Source organism: Chlorocebus sabaeus, chromosome 28 (genome assembly GCF_047675955.1).
Source record: "Chlorocebus sabaeus isolate Y175 chromosome 28, mChlSab1.0.hap1, whole genome shotgun sequence".
Classification (NCBI taxonomy): domain Eukaryota; kingdom Metazoa; phylum Chordata; class Mammalia; order Primates; family Cercopithecidae; genus Chlorocebus; species Chlorocebus sabaeus.
Window position 1 is genome coordinate 15,913,555 of NC_132931.1, and position 21,636 is coordinate 15,935,190.

Genomic DNA, 21,636 nt, shown 5'->3' on the forward strand with positions numbered 1-21,636 from the left:
GTCCTGCATGTATGTAGCATAGGTCAGCATCTTAGTCGGGCGGGTGAGGAGGTTATTATTCTGGTTTTTGGAGATTTCTTTCTCAGTGGATTCTTCCTTGCTAGAATTTTGTCCCTTAAGTCTCAGCTACTTTGGCAGCCCCAAACTCCGACCTTCAACTCCTCAGCCCATTGAAATTGCTGCTTCTGCCTTAGGTCCATTTTTTCACAGTTAAGATTTGGGAAGTGCCTTCAGGAGACAAAAAATGCAGGATAAATGTGTCCTGTCCTAATGTGCTTCTCATTTTTCACGGATCAGAGCCCCTGAAATCCTGCCAGCTGGGTTTTCTCCATTGCCTTCAAAGATGTGTTTTATGTATTTGGTCTTTTTATAGTGGATTTGTAAGAAGAGGCAAAGAGTTGGTCCACTACAGGCTATTAATACTTTGTTATGGCCAGAACCAAAATCTCTGTAAAGTAAGGTGAATAATCATGCCAGGATTATAGGGATGTTGTTAGGATTAGATGTGTTATGCATGTAAAGGGATAAGAAAAATGGCTCATACATAGCAGCATCCTCATTTTGGCTTGTAATTTTATGCTGTCTGTTAGCTTCTGGAACAAGACCCAAGGACATTATCATTGTACAACTATCTGGTGAATATCAGTCTCTAAACATACACACTCTAAACATATGCACCCTCTATAGTTGTATAGCATTTTAATTTCACCTTTTAAACATTTTTAAAAAGTTGTGCCACAGACATTCGTTTCCTGAAATTAAGACCCTGTGTCATTATTTTCTGTGCTATATGTGTTGTTTCTGTAATTCCACCTGTATTAGTCAACTCAAGCCAACTGATACCATAGACTAACAAAATAGCATCAACTGGGTGACATTTAAAACAAATTTATTTTCTCACAGTTCTGGAATTTGGAAGTCTGAGAATAGAGTTTCAGCATTGTTGGATTCTGGTTATTTCTCTTCCTGGATCTCAGACAACTGCCTTCTGCCTATGTTCTCACATGATGGAGAGAAAAAGCAAGCTCTCTGGTATCTCTTCTTCTTAGTGTGCCCAGCCATCATGAGGGCCCCACCTCCACGACTTCATCTAATTCTAATCACCTCCCACAGACTCCGTCTCCAAATACCATTATATTGGAGGTCAGAGCTTCAATATAGGAATTTGGAGGCCAGGCGTGACACAGTTTAGAGCACCACTCATTTCTCTAGACTCAAGGGTTTCTTTGTTTGTTTGTTTTTGTTTTAGTTTTTTGAGACATGTTTCTGTCACCTAGGCTGGAATCCAGTGGCATACTCATGGCTCACTGCAACATCAAACTCCTGGGTTCAGGAGATCCTCCTGCTTCCGACTCCTGAGTAGCTAGAACTATAGGTGCATGCCACCCCGCCCAGCTAATTTTTTTATTTTTATTTTTTGTAGAGATAGGGTCTAGCTATATTGCCTAGGCTGGTCTTGAACCCCTGACGTCAAGTGATTCTCCCACCTTGGTCTCCCAAGGATTGGTTTCCTGGATTATAAGTGTGAGCCATTGTGTCCAGCCAGGATTCGTGTTTCTATTTCTTTCTTTTGTTTTTTTTTTCTTTTTTTTGAGATGGAGTCTTGTTCTGCCACCCAGGCTGGAGTGCAGTGGTGCGATCTTGGCTCACTGCAACCTCTGCCTCCCGGGTTCAAGCAGTTCTCCTGCCTCAGCCTCCCGAGTAGCTGGGGTTATATGCGCATACCGCCACACCTGGCTATTTTTTTTTTTTTTTTTTTGTATTTTAGTAGAGACGGGGTTTCCCTTATGTTGCCCAGACTGGTCGCAAACTCCTGAGCTCAGGCAGTCTGCCCGCCTCGGCCTCCGGAAGTACTGGGATTACAGATTTGAGCCACCATGCCGGCCCCACGTTTCTTTTTCATGCTTTTTGTTTGTTTCAGAGGCACGGTCTTGCTCTCACCCTGGCTGGAGTGTGGTGGCATGATGGTGGCACGCTGCAGTGTCGAACTCCTGGGTTCAAGCCATCTTCTTGCCTCATCTTCCTGAGTAGCTGGTACTATGGGTGTGCACCACCACGCCTAATTTTTTTGTTTGTTTGTTTGAGATGGGGTATCACTCTGTTGCCTAGGCTGGAGTGCAGTGGCACGATCTCAGCTCGCTGCAACCTCCCCTTGCCAAACTCAAGCAGTTCTCCTACCTCAGCCTCCCAAGTAGCTGGGATTACAGGTTCCCACCTGCTACCACACCCAGTTAATTTTTGTATTTTTAGTATAGATAGTCCTCACTATGTTGCCCAGGCCGGTCTCAAACTCCTGACCTTAAGCGATCCACTGGCCTTTACCTTCCAAAGTCCTGGGATTACAGGTATGAGCCTCCATGCCCGGCCTTGAAGTTCATTTTTTTAATAGCTCTTTGAGTATCTGTGGGAGGTAAACTCTCTTAGTCTTTGAATGTGTAAAAATTGTTTTATCCCATCCTTACTTTTTTTTTTTTTTTAAAAGAGAGTCTTGCTCTGTTTCCTAGACTGAAGTGCAGTGGGTTGGTCATAGCTCACTGTAACCTTGGAACTCATGGGCTCAAGCAATCCTCTAGCCTCAGCCTCCCGAGTAAGTGGGATCACAGATACGTGCCACCATGCCCAACTAATTTTTTTCAGTTTTTTGTAGAGATGGGGTCTCACCAGGCTTGCTCAGGCTGGTCTCAAATTTCTGGCCTCCAGCGATTGTCCCGCTTTGGGTTCCCAAAGTGGTGGGATTATAGGCATGAACCACTGTAGCCAGCCCCTGCCCTTACTCTTGAAAAATAAGGGATCATAGAATTTGAAGTTTACAATTATTTTTTCTCTACTACTACTCTATTTTTTCTATTTAATTTTTTTTTTTTTTTTTTTTTTGAGACGGAGTCTTGCTCTGTCGCCCGGGCTGGAGTGCAGTGGCCGGATCTCAGCTCACTGCAAGCTCCGCCTCCCGGGTTTACGCCATTCTCCTGCCTCAGCCTCCCGAGTAGCTGGGACTACAGGCGCCCGCCACTTCGCCCGGCTAGTTTTTTTTTGTGTTTTTAGTAGAGACGGGGTTTCACCGTGTTAGCCAGGATGGTCTCGATCTCCTGACCTCGTGATCCGCCCATCTCGGCCTCCCAAAGTGCTGGGATTACAGGCTTGAGCCACCGCGCCCGGCCTATTTAATTTATTTTTTACTCTAATTTATTTTTTTACTCTTTTTTTACTCTAATTTTTTTACTCTAATTTATTTATTTTTTACTGTAATTTATTTTTTACTCTATAGATTTACTCTAATCTATTTTTTCTGTTTACTCTGTTTTTTCTATTTACTCTAATTTTTTCTATTTTTTCTATTTACTCTATTTTTTCTACTATTCTATTATTTCTACTATTATTTACTCTATTTTTTCTACTACTACTCTATTTTTTCTCTACTAGTAATAAAAGATCGTATTTTATTACTTTGGTGTTAATTGCTTCTTATGAAGAGTCTTTTTTTTTAGGAGACAGTGTCTTGCTCTATTGCCTAGGCTGGAGTACAGTGGCATGATCTTGGCCTACTGCAACCTCCGCCTCCAGGGTTCAGGTGATTCTCTCACCTCAACCTCCTGAATAGCTGAGTTTACAGGTGCATGCCACCACACCAAGCTGATTTTTATATTTTTAGTAGAGACAGCATTTTGCCATGTTGACCAAGCTGGTCTCGAACTCCTGACTTCAAGTGATCCGCCCTCCTCAGCCTCCCAAAGTGCTGGGATTACAGGTGTGAGCTACCACGCCAGCCTGAAGAGTCTATTTTTATCCTTGTTTTACCTGTGGTAGTTTTTGCAGTTTTAATGTTTTACCTTATGACATATTTATGTGTGGTTTTATTTTTACTACTGCTCAGTAGACAGTATAGTTTCACCACACCCTTGCTGGCTTGAATGGATACTTACCTGTTTTGTTTTGTTTTATTTTTTAATTAATTTATTCTTTTGAGACAGAGTTTTTGCTCTTGTCTCCCAACTTGGAGTTCAATGGCACGATCTCAGCTAACTGCAACCTCTGCTTCCCAGGTTGAAGCAATTCTCCTGCCTCAGCCTCCTAAGTAGCTGGGATTACAGGCTCCTGCCAGGACACCTGGCTAATTCTTCGTATTTTTAGTAGAGGCAGGGTTTCACCATGTTGGCCGGGCTGGTCTCCTGACCTCGAGTGGCCCGCCTGCCTTGGCCTCCCAAAGTGCTGAGATTACAGGCATGACACCCAGCCATCTGTTTTATTTGTTAAAATCTTTATTGCTACAGGCTGGGCTTGGTGGTTCACAGCTGTAATCCCAGCACTTTGGGAAGCCAAGGCAGAAAGAATGCTTGAGACCAGGATATCCAGACCAGCCTGGACAACATAGTGCGACCCTGTCCCTACAAAAATTTTTTAAAAATTTAGCTAGGCATGGTGGTGCATGCCTGTAGTCCCAGCTACTCTGAGGCTGAGGCAGAAGGATTGCTTGAGCCCAGGGGTTCAAGGCTGCAGTGAGCCATGATCGTGCAGCTGCTCTCCAGCGGGGATGACAGAGAGAGACTCCGGCTAAAAAAAAAAAAAAAAGACTACAACCTCTGCCTACTGGGTTCAAGCTATTCTCCTGCCTCAGCCTTCCAAGTAGCTGGGATTACAGGTGCCTGCCACCACGCCTGGCAGATTTTTATATTTTTAGTAGAAATGGGGTTTCACCACATTGGCAGGGCTGGTCTCGAACTCCTAACCTCAAGTGATCCGTCTTAGCCTCTCAAAGTGCTGGGATTACAGGTGTGAGTCACCGCTCCTAGCCCTCAAAGAAATCTTTATTGATATACAATTAAAATCTCTCCATTTTAGTATATAGTTCAGTGAGTTTTGACAAATGCATATATCCAGGTGACTACCACCACAGTCAATATATAAAACATGACTTAGCCTGGAAAGGTTCCCTCATGTCACTTAACAGTTAATCTACCCACTCCCTCGTTGGTACCCACCTTTTCTCTTTCAGTAATAGACATAGTTTTTTTTTATTTATTTTTTTGTCCCCATTACTCTCATATGCGTCCATTTCCCAAATATTTCTGTTTCCTATCCCCAGAGTTCAATAGTTCTGCAGCTTTAGCCCCATCACTAACTTCTGTGTTTCTGTTCCATCGCTGGTCCATGGAGATGTAATGTCTTGGCTTTAACACCATGATACCTCTTTTTGAAGGAAGAGAGGGATGAATTTCAAAAATACAAGTCTACTACTCACGTCTGCTACCCAGATTTAACATATGTTCATGTTTTGCCTTGTTTGCTTTAAATATCTTCAAATGAAAGAAAAAAAAAGTTATATGTAACTCAAGTTCAAGTTCCTTTTCATTCTCCCTTACCCAGAAATAGTCACTGTCCTGAAGTTGCTGAGGTCATTCTTATGCATATTGTAATTGTAATTTTTTTTTTTTTTTTTTTTTTTTTTTTGAGACAATCTCTCTCTGTCGCACAGGGTGGAGTGCAGTGGCGTGATCCTGGCTCACTGCAACCTCTGCCTCCCGGGTTCTTGTGATTTTCCTGCCTTAGCTTCCCGACTAGCTGGGATATCAGGCGCCTGTCACCACACCCTGGTAATTTTTGTATTTTTATTATTTATTTATTATTATTTTTTAAATTTTTAGTAGAGACAGGGTTTCACCTTGTTGGCCAGGATGGTCTCAATCTCCAGACCTCGTGATCCCCCCACCTCGGCCTCCCAAAGTGCTGGGATTACAGGTGTGAACCACTGCGCCTGGCCATGTGTGCGTGTGTGTGGGGTGTTTTTTTTTTTTTTTTTTTTTGAGATGGAGTCTCGCTCTGTTGCCCAGGCTGGAGTGCAGTGGCGTAATCTCGGCTCACTGCAAGCTCCGCCTCCTGGGTTCATGCCATTCTCCTGCCTCAGCCTCCCGAGTAGCTGGGACTACAGATGCCTGCCACCACGCCCGGCTAATTTTTATATTTTTTGTAGAGCTGGGGTTTCACCATGTTGGTCAGGCTGGTCTCGAACTCCTGACCTCGTGACCTTCCCGCCTCAGCCTCCCAAAGTTCTGGGATTACAGGCATGAGCCGTTGCGTCTGGCTGAAACATAATTCATTTTCTGATTTGCCTTTCCCTGATTATTAGTGAGGTTGAGCGTCTTCTGTGTTTTCTTTTTTATGAATTGCCTGTTAATACCCTTAACTCATTTCTTTGTTAACATATTTGTATCAAGATATGAATTCTCTGTCTGTACTTTGTCTGTTTAATATGTGTATTTTAAAAATATGTTTTAATGACATATGTTTTGAGTGTTTGTGGGTTTTTGTTTTTTTTTTTTTTTACCTACTTCCTTGGATATGTTTCCTTAAGGAATGTTTTCAGCATAAGCTTCAGATGTTCCCTGGCCAGATACATGGCAAGAGTTTTGATACTCCCTCTTTCTTACTGTTCCTCTTTGCTTCCTTTTCAGACCTTTTGAAACAGATGGTCACCATGTTTAGATATTAGCAGTCCCGTATGTGCAGGTCTGCGTTTGAAAATGGCAGAGGGAAACAGCAATGAAGAGGTGATTCACTTGAACAACTTTCACTGCCATCGGGGACAAGGTAAGTTGTTTGCTCTCACTTTGTCTCTTTCCCTGTGGCTTTTTATTTTAGTACCACAGCTCTGTCTTTTGAAATGATCCTATTTTGTACCATTTAGAATCCAGGGACATTTCATTTTTAGATATAAAAAGACTAGAATTAGATAATGATATTGCTGGCATGAATGAAGTGTAAGACTCATTCATTACAACGAGATTAATAAGCTATTAATTTGCTGGCAAGACACTGTCAATGTGCAGTCATTGAGTCTTAAGAGAGAGTATCAGCATCAGTTTTTGAAGGCGTGGTGATTATAAAGGAGTGCTCCACTAGGCCTTTATGACCTGAAATACTATAGGTGATGCTGAACCAGTCTTGTCCTCCCATGATCCTTAATTTCTTTTTTGCCAGAATATTCTGGCTTAACCTTGAGGGGAATTTTGGAACATGTATTTTTTTTGTTCTACAGTTTTTTTTGTTTTGTTTTCTTTTTTCTTTTCTTTTTTTGAGATGGAATTTCGCTCGTTACCCAGCTGAAGTGCAATGGCGTAATCTTGGCTCATCACAACCTCCGCCTCCTGGGTTCAAGCGATTCTCCTGCCTCAGCCTCCCGAGTAGCTGGAATTATAGTCATGTGCCACTACGCCCTGCTAATTTTGTATTTTTAGTAGAGATGGGGTTTCTCCATATTGGTCAGGCTGGTCTTGATCTCCTGACCTCAGGTGATCCGCCCACCTCAGCCTCCCAAAGTGCTGGGATTACAGACATGAATCACTGCGCCCGGCCTGTTTTACAGTTATTAAAGTTTTGGGGAATTTTACTGATTTTTAAAGGGAATAGTGCTTGCTATTCTATAACATTCTTAAATGTGTATGAAATTTCCTGTTAAGTTCGAATTCACATTTACACTTGGGCTAAAAGGAAAAAATTCATGCTGAGGTGTAGAACCCTGATGTTCATTTTTTGTAATTATAAATTCCATGGGAGAGGTTATACTGGTTTTGTTTTCTCCCGTTGATAATATTTTGTGTTTACAAAGATGATTTTTCTAGTAGAGAGTAAATTACATTTGACTTTAGAAAAATGACTGCCCCAGGCCAGGCGTGGTGGCTCACACCTATAATCCCAGCACTTTGGGAGGCTGAGACTGGTGGATCACAAGGTCAGGAGTTCAAGACCAGCCTGACCAACATGGTGAAACCCTGTCTCTGCTAAAAAATACAAAAATTAGCTGGGCGTGGTGATGCATGCCTGTAGTCCCAGCTACTTGGGAGGCTGAGACAGGAGAATTGCTTGAACCTGGGTGGCAGAGGTTGTAGTGAGCCAAGATTGCGCCACTGCACTCCAGCCTGGGCAACAGAGCAAAGATTCCGTCTCAAAAAAAAAAAAAAGAAGAAGAAAAACGACTCCACCAAAACTTAAGTACAAATAGCCTACTGTTGATTGGAAGCCTTACTGATAACAGTCAACACATGTGTTATATATCGTATGTTTTGTATACTGTATTCTTTTTTTTTTTTTTTTTTTTTGAGACGGAGTCTTGCTCTGTAGCCCGGGCTGGAGTGCAGTGGCCGGATCTCAGCTCACCGCAAGCTCCGCCTCCCGGGTTCACGCCATTCTCCTGCCTCAGCCTCCGGAGTAGCTGGGACTACAGGCGCCCGCCACCTCGCCCGGCTAGTTTTTTGTATTTTTAGTAGAGACGGGATTTCACCGTGTTAGCCAGGATGGTCTCGATCTCCTGACCTTGTGATCCACCCGTCTCGGCCTCCCTAAGTGCTGGGATTACAGGCTTGAGCCACCGCGCCCGGCCTGTATACTGTATTCTTATAATAAAGTGAACTATAGAAAAGAAGTGTTATTAAGAAAATCATAAGGAAGAGGAAGAAAATATAGTTGCTATTCCTTAAGTGGAAGTGGACCGTTCTGAAGGTCTTCATCTTTATCACCCTCACATTGAGTAGGCTGAAGAGGAGGTGGAGGAAGAGGGGTTGGTCCTTGTATTAGTTGGTTCTCCACTGGCTGTAAAGAAATGCCCAAGACTGGGTAATTCATAAAGAAAGAGAAGAGGTTTAATTGGTTCACAATTCTGTAGGCTATATAGGAAACATAGTGGCCTCTGCTTCTGGGGAGATCTTAGGAAACTTATAATCATGACAAAAGGAGAAGGGGAAGCAGGCTTGTCTCACATGGCTGGAGCAGGAATAAGAGGGATTGGGGAAGAGGTGCCACACACTTTTAAACAACCAGATCTCACAAGAACTCACTGTTGCAACCAGAGGGGATGGTGCTAAATCATTTATGAAATACCACCCCCATGATCCTATTACCTCCCACCAGGCCCCATCTCCAACATTGGGGATTACAGTTGAATATGAAATTTGGAGAGGGACACAGATCCAAACCATACTATTCTGCCCCAGCGCCTCCCAAATGTCTTGTCCTTCTCACATTGCTAAATACAATTATGCCTTCCCAACAGTCCCCAAAGTCTTAACTCATTCCAGCATTAACTCAGAAGTTCAGTCTTATCTGAGACAAGTCTAATCCCTTCCACCTATGAGCCTGTAAAGTCAAAAATAAGTTAGTTATTCCCAAGATACAATTGGGGGTACATACATTGGGTATATGCTCCTGTTCCAAAAGGGAGAAATTGGCCAAAAGAAAGACGCGAGAGGTCCCACACAAGTTCAAAACCCAGTAGGGCAGTCATTAAATCTTAAAGGTCCAAAATAATCTCCTTTGACTCCACATCTCACATTCAGGGCACACTGGTGCAAGGGATAGGCTCCTGAAAGCCTTGTGCAGTTCTGCTGTTTTAGGAGTAACACAAGTGGAAGAAAATCTGCAAATAAGTGGACCCACACTGTTCAAATCAGTGTTGCTCAAGAGTCAACTGTGTATTTGGCTTTCAGAGCATTTAAAATTGAGCAAATTTTATTAGGTAAATAAGTCAAGAGTAATAAAATTGCTCAAGCTATGCAACTTATGAGTACAAAAGAAGGACTAATTTTCAGGGTTTTATTAATAGTGTATTCTAACTTGGTAGTGATTGTAACCATAATTTATTGGATTCAGGCAATTTTTAATCTTAGTTGTAACTTGTATTTATGATCATTTCAAAATTTTCTGTACATGTATATCCAATTAATGTTGTAGTTGTTTTTTGTTTTTTAATTGGATCTTAAATATACTTGAACAGTTTCTTTAAGAACAACTAATTCCTTTTGGAAAATTACTGACTTTGGAGATGTGTTTTGTTAGACAAGTATGTTTACTCTGCACCCATCATGAGAACTTTTTTCAGGTGCATAAAGTTTTGTTTTTATTAACGGCATTAATTTTTTTTTTTTCTTTAAACAAGAGAGGGTCTCACAATGTTGCCTGGCAAAGCTAGTCTTGAACTGCTGGGCTCAAGTGATCCAATTGCCTCTGCCTTACGAAGTGCTAGGATTACAGGCGTGAACCACTGCTCCTGGCCAACATTAATAATTTTTATTATGCATCAACCTCTGTAGTTTTTTTTTTTGAAGTGTATAGTTCAGTAAGTTTTGACAAATGAATATACCACCTGAATTACGATATAGAACATTTTCTATCACTCCAAAAAGATTCCCTTGTGCCTCTTTGCAGTCAGTTCTTACCCCACTCCAGGCCTAAGGAAACTACTAATCTGCTTTTTTTCACTCTGTAATTTCATATAAATGGAATTATACATACTGTATATTTTCTTTGTACCTGAATTCTTTTGTGAAAGGTAATGTTTTGAGATTCATCCCTGTTGTCGCATATATCAGTAATTCATTCCTTTTTAATTGCTAAGTAGTGTTTTTGCCTACTTATCTATGATTCTATACCTAGTGGAAATAGGCTTAAAAATGAAGGTAAAATAAAGATTTTAAAAGTTTTTATCAGGAATGAAAAAAGGTACATCATGCAAATGGCCACACACCCCCCCAAAAAAAAAGCTGATATATTTGTGTAATATCTGATAAAATTGATAGAAACTCCAGCCAGAAGCATTGATAGAGTTCATAATGATAAAAGTTTCAGTACACTGGGAAGATAAAATAGTGCTAATCTCTGTATACTTTGTAACATGATAGAAAAATAAACAAAGCAAAAATTGGCAAATCTAAAAACAGAATTGGACAAATACACCATTATAGTGGGGATTTTTAAGACTTGTTTCAGTAACTGAAAGAGCAAGCACACACACACACTTGTATGAATATAGAAGATTGGAAGAACGCAGTCAAAAATGTAATAAACATAGGTGGGATTCTGCACCCAGTGTAAGAAGAAATGACAATGAAAATTAGAAGATTATTTTGAATTACATGATAATGAAAATATAGCCTCTTATATTTATGAGATACGTGTAATGCCACGTTGTGAAGAAAACTTGTGGTCTAAGATACATTAGACAAGAAGTAAAAAGCTCAGCCAGGTGCAGTGGCTCACGCTTGTAATCCCAGCACTTTGGAAGGCCAAAGTGGTAGGATAACTTGAGCCTAGGATTTTGAGACCGGCCTGGACAACGTGGTGAGATTTCTATCTCTACAAAAAATTAAATATAAAACAATTAGCTGGTATGGTGGTGTTGGGTTCACCAGGTCCCAGGTACTTTGGATACCAAGATGGGAGGATCACTTGAACCCAGTAGGTCAAGGCTGCAGAGGACTGGGTTCATGCTATTGTACTCCAGCCTGGGCAACGGAAAGTGACCCTGTCGCAAAATAAAACAAAAAACAAACCCAGCCTAGCCAACATGGGGAAACCCCATCTCTACTAAAAGTACAAAAATTAGCTGGGCATGATATTGCAAGCCTGTAATCCCAGCTAATTGGGAGGCTGAGGCACGAGAGTCGCTTGAACCCAGGGAGGCAGAGGTTGCAGTGAGCCAATATAACTAGGGCTCAGCAAATTTAAAGAGCTAAGTTAATATTTTATCCTTGCAGGCCATGTGGTTTCAGTTGCAACTATTCAACTATACCATTGTAGCATGAAAGCAACTGTGTTGGTCCACTTTCACACTGCTATGAAGAAATGCCTGAGACTGGGTAATTTATAAAGGAAAGGGGTTTAATTGACTCCCAGTTCCACATTGCTGGGAAGGCCTCTGGAAAATTACTGTCATGGCAAAAGACAGAGGAGAAGCAGGCACCTTCTTAGGCAGGATAGAGTGAGTGCAAGCAGGGGAAATGCCAGTGCTTATAAAACCATCAGATACCTCAAGACTCACAATCATGGGAGCAGAATGGGGGAAACTGCCCCCATGATCCGATGACCTCCACCTGGTCCCGCTCTTGACACGTGGGGATTATGGGATTACAATTCAAGATGAGATTCTGGATGGGGACACAGCCAAACCATGTCAGAATCTATAGACAGTACGTAAATGAATGAGCATGGTTGTGTTCCCATAAGGACGTGAAGCAGCATACTATCCTACGCTGCAGTTGGGAGTGTAAATTGGTATAATTTGGAAAATTTGTTTAGTGTTAACTGCCAAAATGGAGCATATGCTTACCCCATGACTCAGCATTTCCACTCCTAGAATGTATGCAACTAAAATGAGTACACCAAAGACTTGCACAAGAGTGTTCATAATAGCATTATCCACGATAGCCTAAACTGCCACGTACTCAAATGTCTATCAACAGAAGAAGGAGTAATTTATGTTGTATTCATATAGTGGATTATATACAACAAAGAATTATAGCAGCATGCAATATGGGTGTATCTCAGACATTATTTGCAAGACAGCCAGACACAGAATATATACTCAAAAACATGCAAAACTTATCTGTGCAATTAGAAATCCTCCCTTTGGGGATGAAGGAGAGCAGAGATTGGGAGAAGCACAGGGAGGCTAGTAATGTGCTATAAATATTTCCTGACCTTGTGGTGGTGATTATACACAGATGTCCCTTTTGTGTTAATTCATAGAGCCGTACACTTGATTTGTAGAGCATGCTGTGTTGTTATACTTTGAAAAGCTAATTGGAACCTTACATGTGGTATGTTGTGTGGTATCTTGTCAAACACTGGACTTCATTATAAGGTGATAGGTTCATTCATTCCCTCTCTCCCTCCTTCCTTCCGTCCTTCCTTCCTTTCTTCTTCCTTTCCTTTCCTCCCTTCCTCCCTTCCTTCCTCCCTTCTTCCTCCCTTCCTCCCTTCTTCCTCCCTTCCCCTCTCTTTCCTTCCCTTCCCTCCCCTTCCTTCCTTTCCTCCTTTCCTCCTCCTCTCCTCTCTCCTTTCCTTCCTTTCCTTCAGTTCCCTCCCTCCTGTCTTTCCTTCCTTTTTTTTTTTTTTTTTTTTTGCCTGAGACAGGGTCTTGCTCTAGCACCCAGGCTGGAGTGCAGTGGCATGATCTTGGCTTACTGCAGCCTCCACCTCCCAGGTTCAAGCGATTCTCCTGCCTCAGTCTCCCAGGTAGCTGGGATTACAGTTGCATGCCACCACACCGGGCTAATTTTTTTATTTATAGTAGAGATGGGGTTTCATCATGTTGGCCAGGCTGGTCTCGAACTCCTGACCTCAAGTGATCTGCCTGTCTAGGCCTCCCAGAGTTCTGGGATTACTGGCATGAGCCACCGTGCCCAACCTAAACCAACTTTTTCATTGGGTACACCGAGATTGTGTGTCTTTTTCTTGGGTCAGGTCTTCAAGAGAGGAATCTACAATTTCCTGTGGATGCAAGGGTCTTATTCACTATGGCCATTTTCAGTGGTGTATCTTTTCTCTCTTGACTCCTGTGCCTCATGTACCAATGTCTAGAGCTTTTCTTTGCTCAGTATCTCTTCAGAATGATCCCCCATAGATGTGTCTTCTGAAATGACTGAATGAGGAGCTTGGCAAATCCTCATCCTTAAAAATCCACAATTAAGTCAGGCATGGTGGCTCATGCCTGTCATCCCAGTGACTTCTTGGGAGGCCGAGGTGGGAGGATCACTTGAGGCCAGGAGTTCAAGGCCAGTATAGGAACATCGTGAGACTCCATCTCAAAAAAAAAAAAAAATTTTTTTTTCTTATAGAGATGGAGTCTCATTCTGTCACCCAGGCTGGAGTGCAGTGGCCGGATCTCAGCTCACTGCAAGCTCCGCTTCCCATGTTCACGCCATTCTCCTGCCTCAGCCTCCTGAGTAGCAGCGACTACAGGTGCCTGCCACCTTGCCCAGCTAGTTTTTTGTATTTTTTTTTAGTAGAGACGGGGTTTCACCGTGTTAGCCAGGATGGTCTCGATCTCCTGACCTCGTGATCCACCTGTCTTGGCCTCCCAAAGTGCTGGGATTACAGGCTTGAGCCACCGCGCCCGGCCAAAAAAAATTTTTTTAAATTAACTGTTCATCATAGTGTGTCCTAGCTACTTGAGAAGCTGAGGTGGGAGGATTGCTTGAGCCTAGGAGGTTGAAGCTGCAGTGAGCTATGATCACAACATTGTACTCCAGCCTGGGTGATAGAGCAAGACCCTGTCCCAGACACACACACACACACACAACACACACACAACACACACACAAAAGAAAAACATTACAGCTTTAATGGAAGAATTTCAGAAATTGCAGTGATGAGATGCCTCTTTCTTTTCTTCTCTCTTCTTTCTTCTTCCATTCTTTTAGGTCACTTAATGACTTTTTTTTTTTTTTTTTTTTAATTTGAAACGAGGTCTCACTGTCACCCAGACTGGAGTGCAGTGATACGATCTCAGCTCACTGCAACCTCTGCCTCCCGAGTTCAAATGATTCTCCTGCCTCAGCCTCCTGAGTAGCTGGGATTACAGGCATGTGCCACCACGGCTGGCTAATTTTTGTATTTTTAGTAGAGATAACATTTCACCATGTTGGTCAGGCTGGTCTCAAACTCCTGACCTCATGAACCAACCACCTTGGCCTCCCAAAGTGCTGGGATTACAGGCGTGAGTCACTGCTCCCGGCCAGTGCTTTTTTAAATTGTCCAATTTAACCTTTGATATTCCTATGGAACTAGACAGGAAAAAATACCAGTTTGTATTACCTGGTAATTCTTATCAAACATGGCCTGTTTTCAAATTGATAAAAAGAAATAAAGACCTTGAATAGAATTACTACATCTAGATGGTTAGATTATATATTTTAAAGGAAACTTGGAAAGTTAAATTGCTGACTGTCATAGGTGCTAAATGGGTGCTTGACTAAAGCATTGAAATAGGTTCGCTTAAATGATTCTTAAAGTTTGTGTTTAAGATGAGCAATTTTCAATATTTTAAATAATTAAACTTTTACATTTTTGAGTGATAATTTTTTCAGACCAAACAATTTAAATAAAATAGCCACATATTCCCAGGAGGAATAGAGATGGATTGGGAGACCATTATTTCACTTTAAAGAAATTGGCAGTCCAGAAAATTTTATGAACAGATTTCTCCAACCTAGTGTGAGAAAAAATTATAATCTTGAGCATAGTAATTGTCAGATGTTCTCTAGCAGTTCCCAAAATGTGTTATTGGCAAAAGTCAGCATAGAAACATGGCTCTTAATGCCTAAGTGCGTGGGCTGCTTAAGGAGGTACGTGACAGTAGTAGCCATGAAGTTGACTTTAGGCTGTACCCTTGTCAGGACAAACTTAAAGGGTTGGATGTGATACCGCCAGCCTCCCAGTAACAGTGTTCTCTGCTTTCCTGTAGAGTGGATCAATCTCAGAGATGGGCCCATCACCATATCTGACTCCTCAGATGAGGAAGGGATTCCAATGCTGGTCACCCCAGCTACTCAGCAGCATGAAGAAGAGGACCTGGATGATGATGTCATCCTGACAGAAGTGAGTTTTCTTTAAACTTACATTGAGACATTATTGCAAGTTGGTGATCTAAGTATTCAGCCACTCTTGTGGGCCTTGTTGTGGAACAGCTGAGAGCACCTCTTGTACTCGTTTTGAGAACCTCTTTTCCATTCTACCTCATGTACCGTTAGATTTAGAAGCTGTATGTTTCAGTCTGCTTCTGGATTGAGTATCTGCACCATTGTTCCATTTGACTATTAATGCACCAGATTGCACTGTTGTCATTGCTACAACATTATGGTGTATCTTACTGTTGGATTGGCCTTATTCTCTCCATATTATCCCACATTTTTCAGAATCATCCTGGATATTCTTGCACTTAAATTTTTATATGGAGTTTACAATCAACTTTTTAAATTCCAAAATATAGATAGATATATATGTAATCAGTTTGCCTAATCCAAAACAAATCTTCCTGTTATATTTATAGAGCAATTTTTATGATCATGCTCTTTCTAACCAAGAACAAATTTTGTCTTTTCATGTAGTCAAGACTTCTTTTATTTTCCTCAGCCAGAAAGCATTTTGAATTTTTCTTAATATAGATCTTAAACATTTTTTGTTTTTCTTGGTTATTTTATATTTTCTGTTGCTTTTGTGAATGACATCTTTTCTTTCATTGTACTTCTATTTTTTTGAGACGGAGTTTCGCTCTTTTGCCCAGACTGGAGTACAGTGGCGTGATCTCGGCTCACTGCAACATCCACCTTCTGATTTCAAGCGATTCTCCTGCCTCAGCCTCCCGAGTAGCTGGGATTACAGGTGCCTGCCACCACACCTGGCTAATTTTTGTATTTTTAGTAGAGACGAGTTTAACCATTTTGGCCAGGCTGATCTCGAACTCCTGACTTCGTGGTCTGCCCCACCTCGGCCTCCCAAAGTGCTGGGATCATAGACATGAGCCACCGCGCCCGGCCCTTTCATTGTACTTTTAGAGTGTGTTTTTTAAACTACAAGTCTGTTGCTTTTTTTTTTTTTTTTTTTTTTTAGTTTAAAGATCCCAGTTGGCTTTATTGTGGTTCTAGAACCAAACAACACTTCCTTCCATAAAATTCAGTAGGTGTTCTGAGCTGAGCAAAAGTGGTTGTCTTTATAGACAGAGAAGGACTAAAAAGAGCAGAAGCAAAGTCCTTTCAAAGTTACTTCTCTTGTCAGGCTGGGACAAGGAGACAGAAGAGAGAAAAATAACTGATTAGTTAACATCAGGCTGCTTCAGGCCACCTTTCCCGTATAAGGATTAAAGCAGAGGGAAATTCATTATGATACCCATTGAAGATTTAAACTGCCCTGTTTAAGAAATTGGTTGTTCACTCTTTCTCTCGATTTCTAGGAAGGTCAAATGAACTTCCCAGGTTTGAGTTTGGTAACATGAAACTTACATGGATGATTCTGTTTTGAGTTTTAGTCTGGTCTTTTGGGGTCTAGTGCAGACACTTAGTCCAAAACAGTGGCCTCCTATAATTTTCATTTAACAATTCCTCATTTTTTGTTAGGCTTTCACCCAGGGCCTGACCAAACCTTAAGGCATCATAGCCACTGTCAGTTACCATCATTTTGGGTTTCTAATCCCAGCATACACTTTATAGGTTCTGGTGTCCTCATTATCACACTCTTTTTTTTTTTATTTTTTGGTTTTTGTTCTAGCTGGAGAAAGACCATTTGGCATTTGACAGGTAGCTGTATGGAAACATTTAAAACTTTTTGATGGGATGCGGCACACCCAAGAGACTACTGTTATGACTGTAAGGAGGATAATACCAAGAGTTTAGGTGGAGTATGCTCCTCGGCTAGGGCCCCAACTAAAACCAAATGGCTAGACAAGGAATCTACCTTGTTTTAACCAAGTAGTCTGCTCTGCAATACCTGATGTGTTTATCTGTGTGCAACAAGAAGTGTCATCAACTGCACAGACTCTTCTCTGTAAAGTTAGTAGGTAATCTTGCATCCCATGACTGGGTTAAATTAAAGCAGGGAGTGCAAGTTACCTGCAGAGGCTACTGATGGCGAAATTTTAACTACAATGTTGTCCTGCCTGCCACATGAGAGTTAGGCGTAAGTAAGGAAAAATTAGGGAGGGTAAGAGTCTTACTATGAGAGGGAATCTTGCTCCGATGTGGTTTGCAGTTGTGAATGTCTCTGGTTGTGGCATTGGCCATCCTAGTGGACTCTGTGTGGCCCATGCATTAGGCGTGAGACTTATTCCTTGCAATTTACATCGATTTGTCCAGCTTTAGTTTATAGGGCTTCAGGAACTGAGCAATTCTCCTTCATTGGATAGTCGTAGTCAGATATTAGAGAAAACTAAAAGAATTCAGAATTCGGTGCAATGTATAGGTAGATAATAAAAACTCAATAAACAGAGCTACAATCTAAATAACAGGCATACTGAAGTTTTCTTTTGAAATGTAATTTTTCTCTCTACAGTCACTCCCATTTCTACCAAAGATAATCACAGTAAGACCAGTTTGCCTGACTAACCACATATTTGAAAGCACATATTTAAATTTCCTTTGCTGGAAATTTTGACGAGGAATCTCAAATTGGTCTATAAAAAATGTCTCTGCTAGGAAGCCAAACCAGGACAGACATCAGTCTTTGCCTGCTGTATCCAACATCTGGAGGTTCCTGAGCCTGCCAGGAAGAGACAGATTTACTCACTGTAAGGCAGGGAATGCTTAAAGCCAGGCATTGTTTGCACATATTGAAATATGGCATTCCATTCAAAGCCTTGGTAACATAACCAGTTTCCAGTTGTGTCCTTTTATTAAAAGGACAGATTCTTATTGAACTTAGGCAAATAATGATATTGCCATAAAAATAAGAATACTCATGAATAGTTTGCAAATTCTGGAGGGAACCTGTTGGGAGGAAAAGCAAATATTTTCATTTTTATTATAAAAGTATACTTTACCAAATTGCGATAAGCTATAAAAACCTTAAAAGAAAAAAGTTTCCTTAAATCTGGCAAACAAAACATTAAAAGAACCAGCAGTGTTTCAAATAAAGAAGCCATAAAAACCCATGATTCTTCTTTAATCAATTCAGTCTCATGTAATTAATTCTTGCTGTTTGATCTTGGTTAGCAGTTACACAAATTCATTAGTTTCTTCATTAGAATTTTGAATATTTAGTCCAATAGTGTGAACTCAAACCTGCATTTGTCAGCATTCATTTCATTTTTCGCATATACATCTTTGAAGACACAGCACTTACGGATTATAATTGCTTACAGAGAGCTTTCAGAAAATGTCAGAACAAAATAACTATGGACAGCAAGACTTAAAATGGCTGCGGTTAAAAACCTGATGAGAGTTCATTATAGTGACACAGTTGACAAGGAAATTTAGTTATTTCTAAACCAAAATTATGACTGATAGCATATATACCAAGACATATCAGATTTCTAAGAGCTTTATATAATCTTGGAATATAAAAAACATCCATATAGACCCAGCGTGGTGGATCACTTGAGGTCAGGAGTTCGAGACCAGCCTGGCCAACATGGTGAAACCTCGTCTCACTAAAAATACAAAAATTAGCGAGGCATGGTAGCACATTGCCTGTAATTCCAGCTACTCAGGAGGCTGAGGCAGTAGAATCACTTGAACCCAGGAGATGGAGGTTGCAGTGAGCCAAAATCGTGCCACTGCACTCCAGCCTGTATGACAGAGGGAGACCCCGTCTCAAAAAAAAAAAAAAAAAAATACGTGGGCATTTTTGCTGATCAGAAGACACACAGCTGTTTTCCAAATGGTCTTTCTTACCAAAAATATCCAAGTCATGTGAACTAAAAGGCATTGGAGTTAGGTCCTGTTTTTCTGATAAAAGATTGAAGTGCTTACTTTTTCCTTAAACCAATTATTAGAGTTCTTTGATATATTTTGGTAGAGAAATACCACACACACATAACACATATATAGACACGGAGAGACAGAGAAGCAGATCTTACAACCTTCATTAAGAATCTTTATTTGCCAGTTTTCAAATACAGTTTACACTTGAACAACATAGTGGTAAGGGGTGCCAACCCCTGTGCAATTTAAAATCTGCATATAACTTTTGACTCCCCAAAAACTTAAGTACTAATAGCATACTGTTGACCAAAGCCTTAACTGCTTAATACTACTTAATAACTACTTAACTACTAATAGCATACTATTGACCAATAACATGGTTCATTAACATGCTTAATCATGATATACTAACTAGTATATTATGTGTGTGTGTATATATGTGTGTGTGTATATATAGATATAAAATATACTGCATTCTTAAAGTAAGCTGAGGAAAGGTTAAGAAAATCATAAACTGGGCAGGGTGGCTCACGCCTGTAATCCCAGCACTTTGGGAGGCCGAGGCCAAGAGTTCAAGACTCATAAGGTCAGGAGTTCAAGACCGGCCTGGACAAGATGATGAAACCCTGTCTCTACTAAAAATACAAAAATTAGCCAGCATGGTGGTGGGCACCTGTAATCCTAGCTACTTGGGAGGCTGAGGCAGCGAATTGCTTGAACCCAAGAGGCAGAGGTTGCAGTGAGCCAAGATCAGGCCACTGCACTCCAGCTTGGGTGGCAACAGAGCGAGACTCTGTTTCAAAAAAAAAAACAAAAACAAAAAAACAAGAAGAAAATCCTAAGGAAAATATAGTTACTGTTCATTAAGTGGCAGTGGATCATTATAAAGGTCTTTATCTGTGTGGTCTTCACACTGAGTTGGCTAGGGAAGATACTGCGTGTTGCAAGTGAAGAAAATCCACGTATAAGTGGACCCTGTTAGTTCAAACCATGTCTTAAATTTAAGAGTCAACATAGTTTCTATCCCCTCTTTAGACCATCAGTCCTTCAATCACCTGTTATAGTGCCCCCAAGCAATTGCTAACCTGGCACCTCTCAGTTGGCACTTCCACAGAGGTGACTCCCAGATGAAAAAAGGTAGACAATTTACAAATCTTAGATCTAAACACTATACTAATTTGTCCAAACAAAAAAAGGCAAAGGTAAAGGCCCAGTTAAGACTAGATGGTAGCTGAGTGTGGTGGCTCATGCCGGTAATCCCAGCACTTTGGAAGGCAAAGGCAGGCGAATCACTTGAGGTCAGAAGTTCAAAGCCAGCCTGGCCAACATGGTGAAACCCCGTCTCTACTAAAAATACAAAAATTAGCTGGGCATGGTGGTGAGCTCCTATAATCCCAGCTACTTGGAATTTAGCTTTCCTGATTAGTTTCTTAATCAGTTACTGACTTCAGGGCTGCCAAAGACTAACCAGAGCTTCCCTGGGGTGGAGTTTCAGCATTAAAATGAGATGGAATTTGGCTTTTTCCTTCAGAAGGTGAACTGTAGGGCACAAAGACAGTTTGTGTGCAGCCTCTATAAGCTGGCAGAAACTGGTTTAAGATCTATATGTAGTCATTTATCAGAAAACGATGTTTGTAAGGCCAGTCTTCTGTCCCAATAAGAGTTGTAGTGGGTTTCTGGGTTGTAAATCGGAGTTAGGGAGGGGTCTGATATTTGCCTGATACACCATGTTGATAGGGAGCTTAGCAACAGTTTGATTTTTCATGGAGCATAGGAATTTAGGGAGTTGCCATACCAGTCACCGTGAACCCTGACCTCATAGGTAACTTTTGTTTCCTTAACCTTAAAGGTCAGTCCATACATAGTGGCTCAAAACCTGTAATCCCAGTGCTTTGAGAGGCCTAGCAGGAAGATCACTTGAGCCCAGGAATTCAAGGCTGTAGTGAGCTATGATTGTGCCACTGTACCTCAGCCTGGGACCCTGTATCTAATTTTTTTGTTTGTTTGTTTTTGTTTTTGAGATGGAGTCTCCCTCTGTTGCCCAGGCTGGGGTACAGTATTGCAATCTTGACTCACTGCAACATCCACTTACTAGGTTCAGTGATTCTCGTGCCTCAGCCTCCAGAGTAGCTAGGATTACAGGTGTGTGCCACCACGCATGGCCTGTGTCTGCCTTTGTCTCTAATTTTTAAAAAACAGACAAAATTTAGGATCTGTCTTAATTTATAAAGGGGCATCTATTTTGCTTTCAGATAACACCATAGAGCTGAAATATTTTGGGAATGGCTTTCTAAAGGTCACTTCTGATATTTCAGGCTTTACATGGCCCATAAGTAGACTGGATGGTACTTGTCAGGTCCTGAATATCATCCTCAGGAAAATAACATTCTGCTTCTGCTGCTTTTATCCGTTTTTACTCCCTCTCCTTCCCCTGGTCCCACCAATGTATGTTAGCTGG

General features: G+C 41.3%; 1 protein-coding gene across 4 annotated transcripts in view; it reads left to right on the forward strand.

Annotated features, from left to right (window-relative positions):
* Positions 1-21,636, forward strand: part of RNF216 (ring finger protein 216) — a 162,049-nt gene that overhangs the window by 10,428 nt on the left and 129,985 nt on the right. For 2 of the 4 annotated variants that reach the window (XM_008018763.3, XM_008018766.3), the window contains exons 2-3: positions 6,447-6,582; positions 15,230-15,363. In XM_008018763.3, the coding sequence (XP_008016954.1) occupies positions 6,516-6,582; positions 15,230-15,363 (201 nt within the window). In that variant the 5' untranslated portion in view covers positions 6,447-6,515. Of the gene's footprint in view, positions 1-5,448; positions 5,589-6,446; positions 6,583-15,229; positions 15,364-21,636 lie in introns of all 4 variants that reach the window. The other 2 variants (XM_073012807.1, XM_073012808.1) reach the window with 2 other exon arrangements.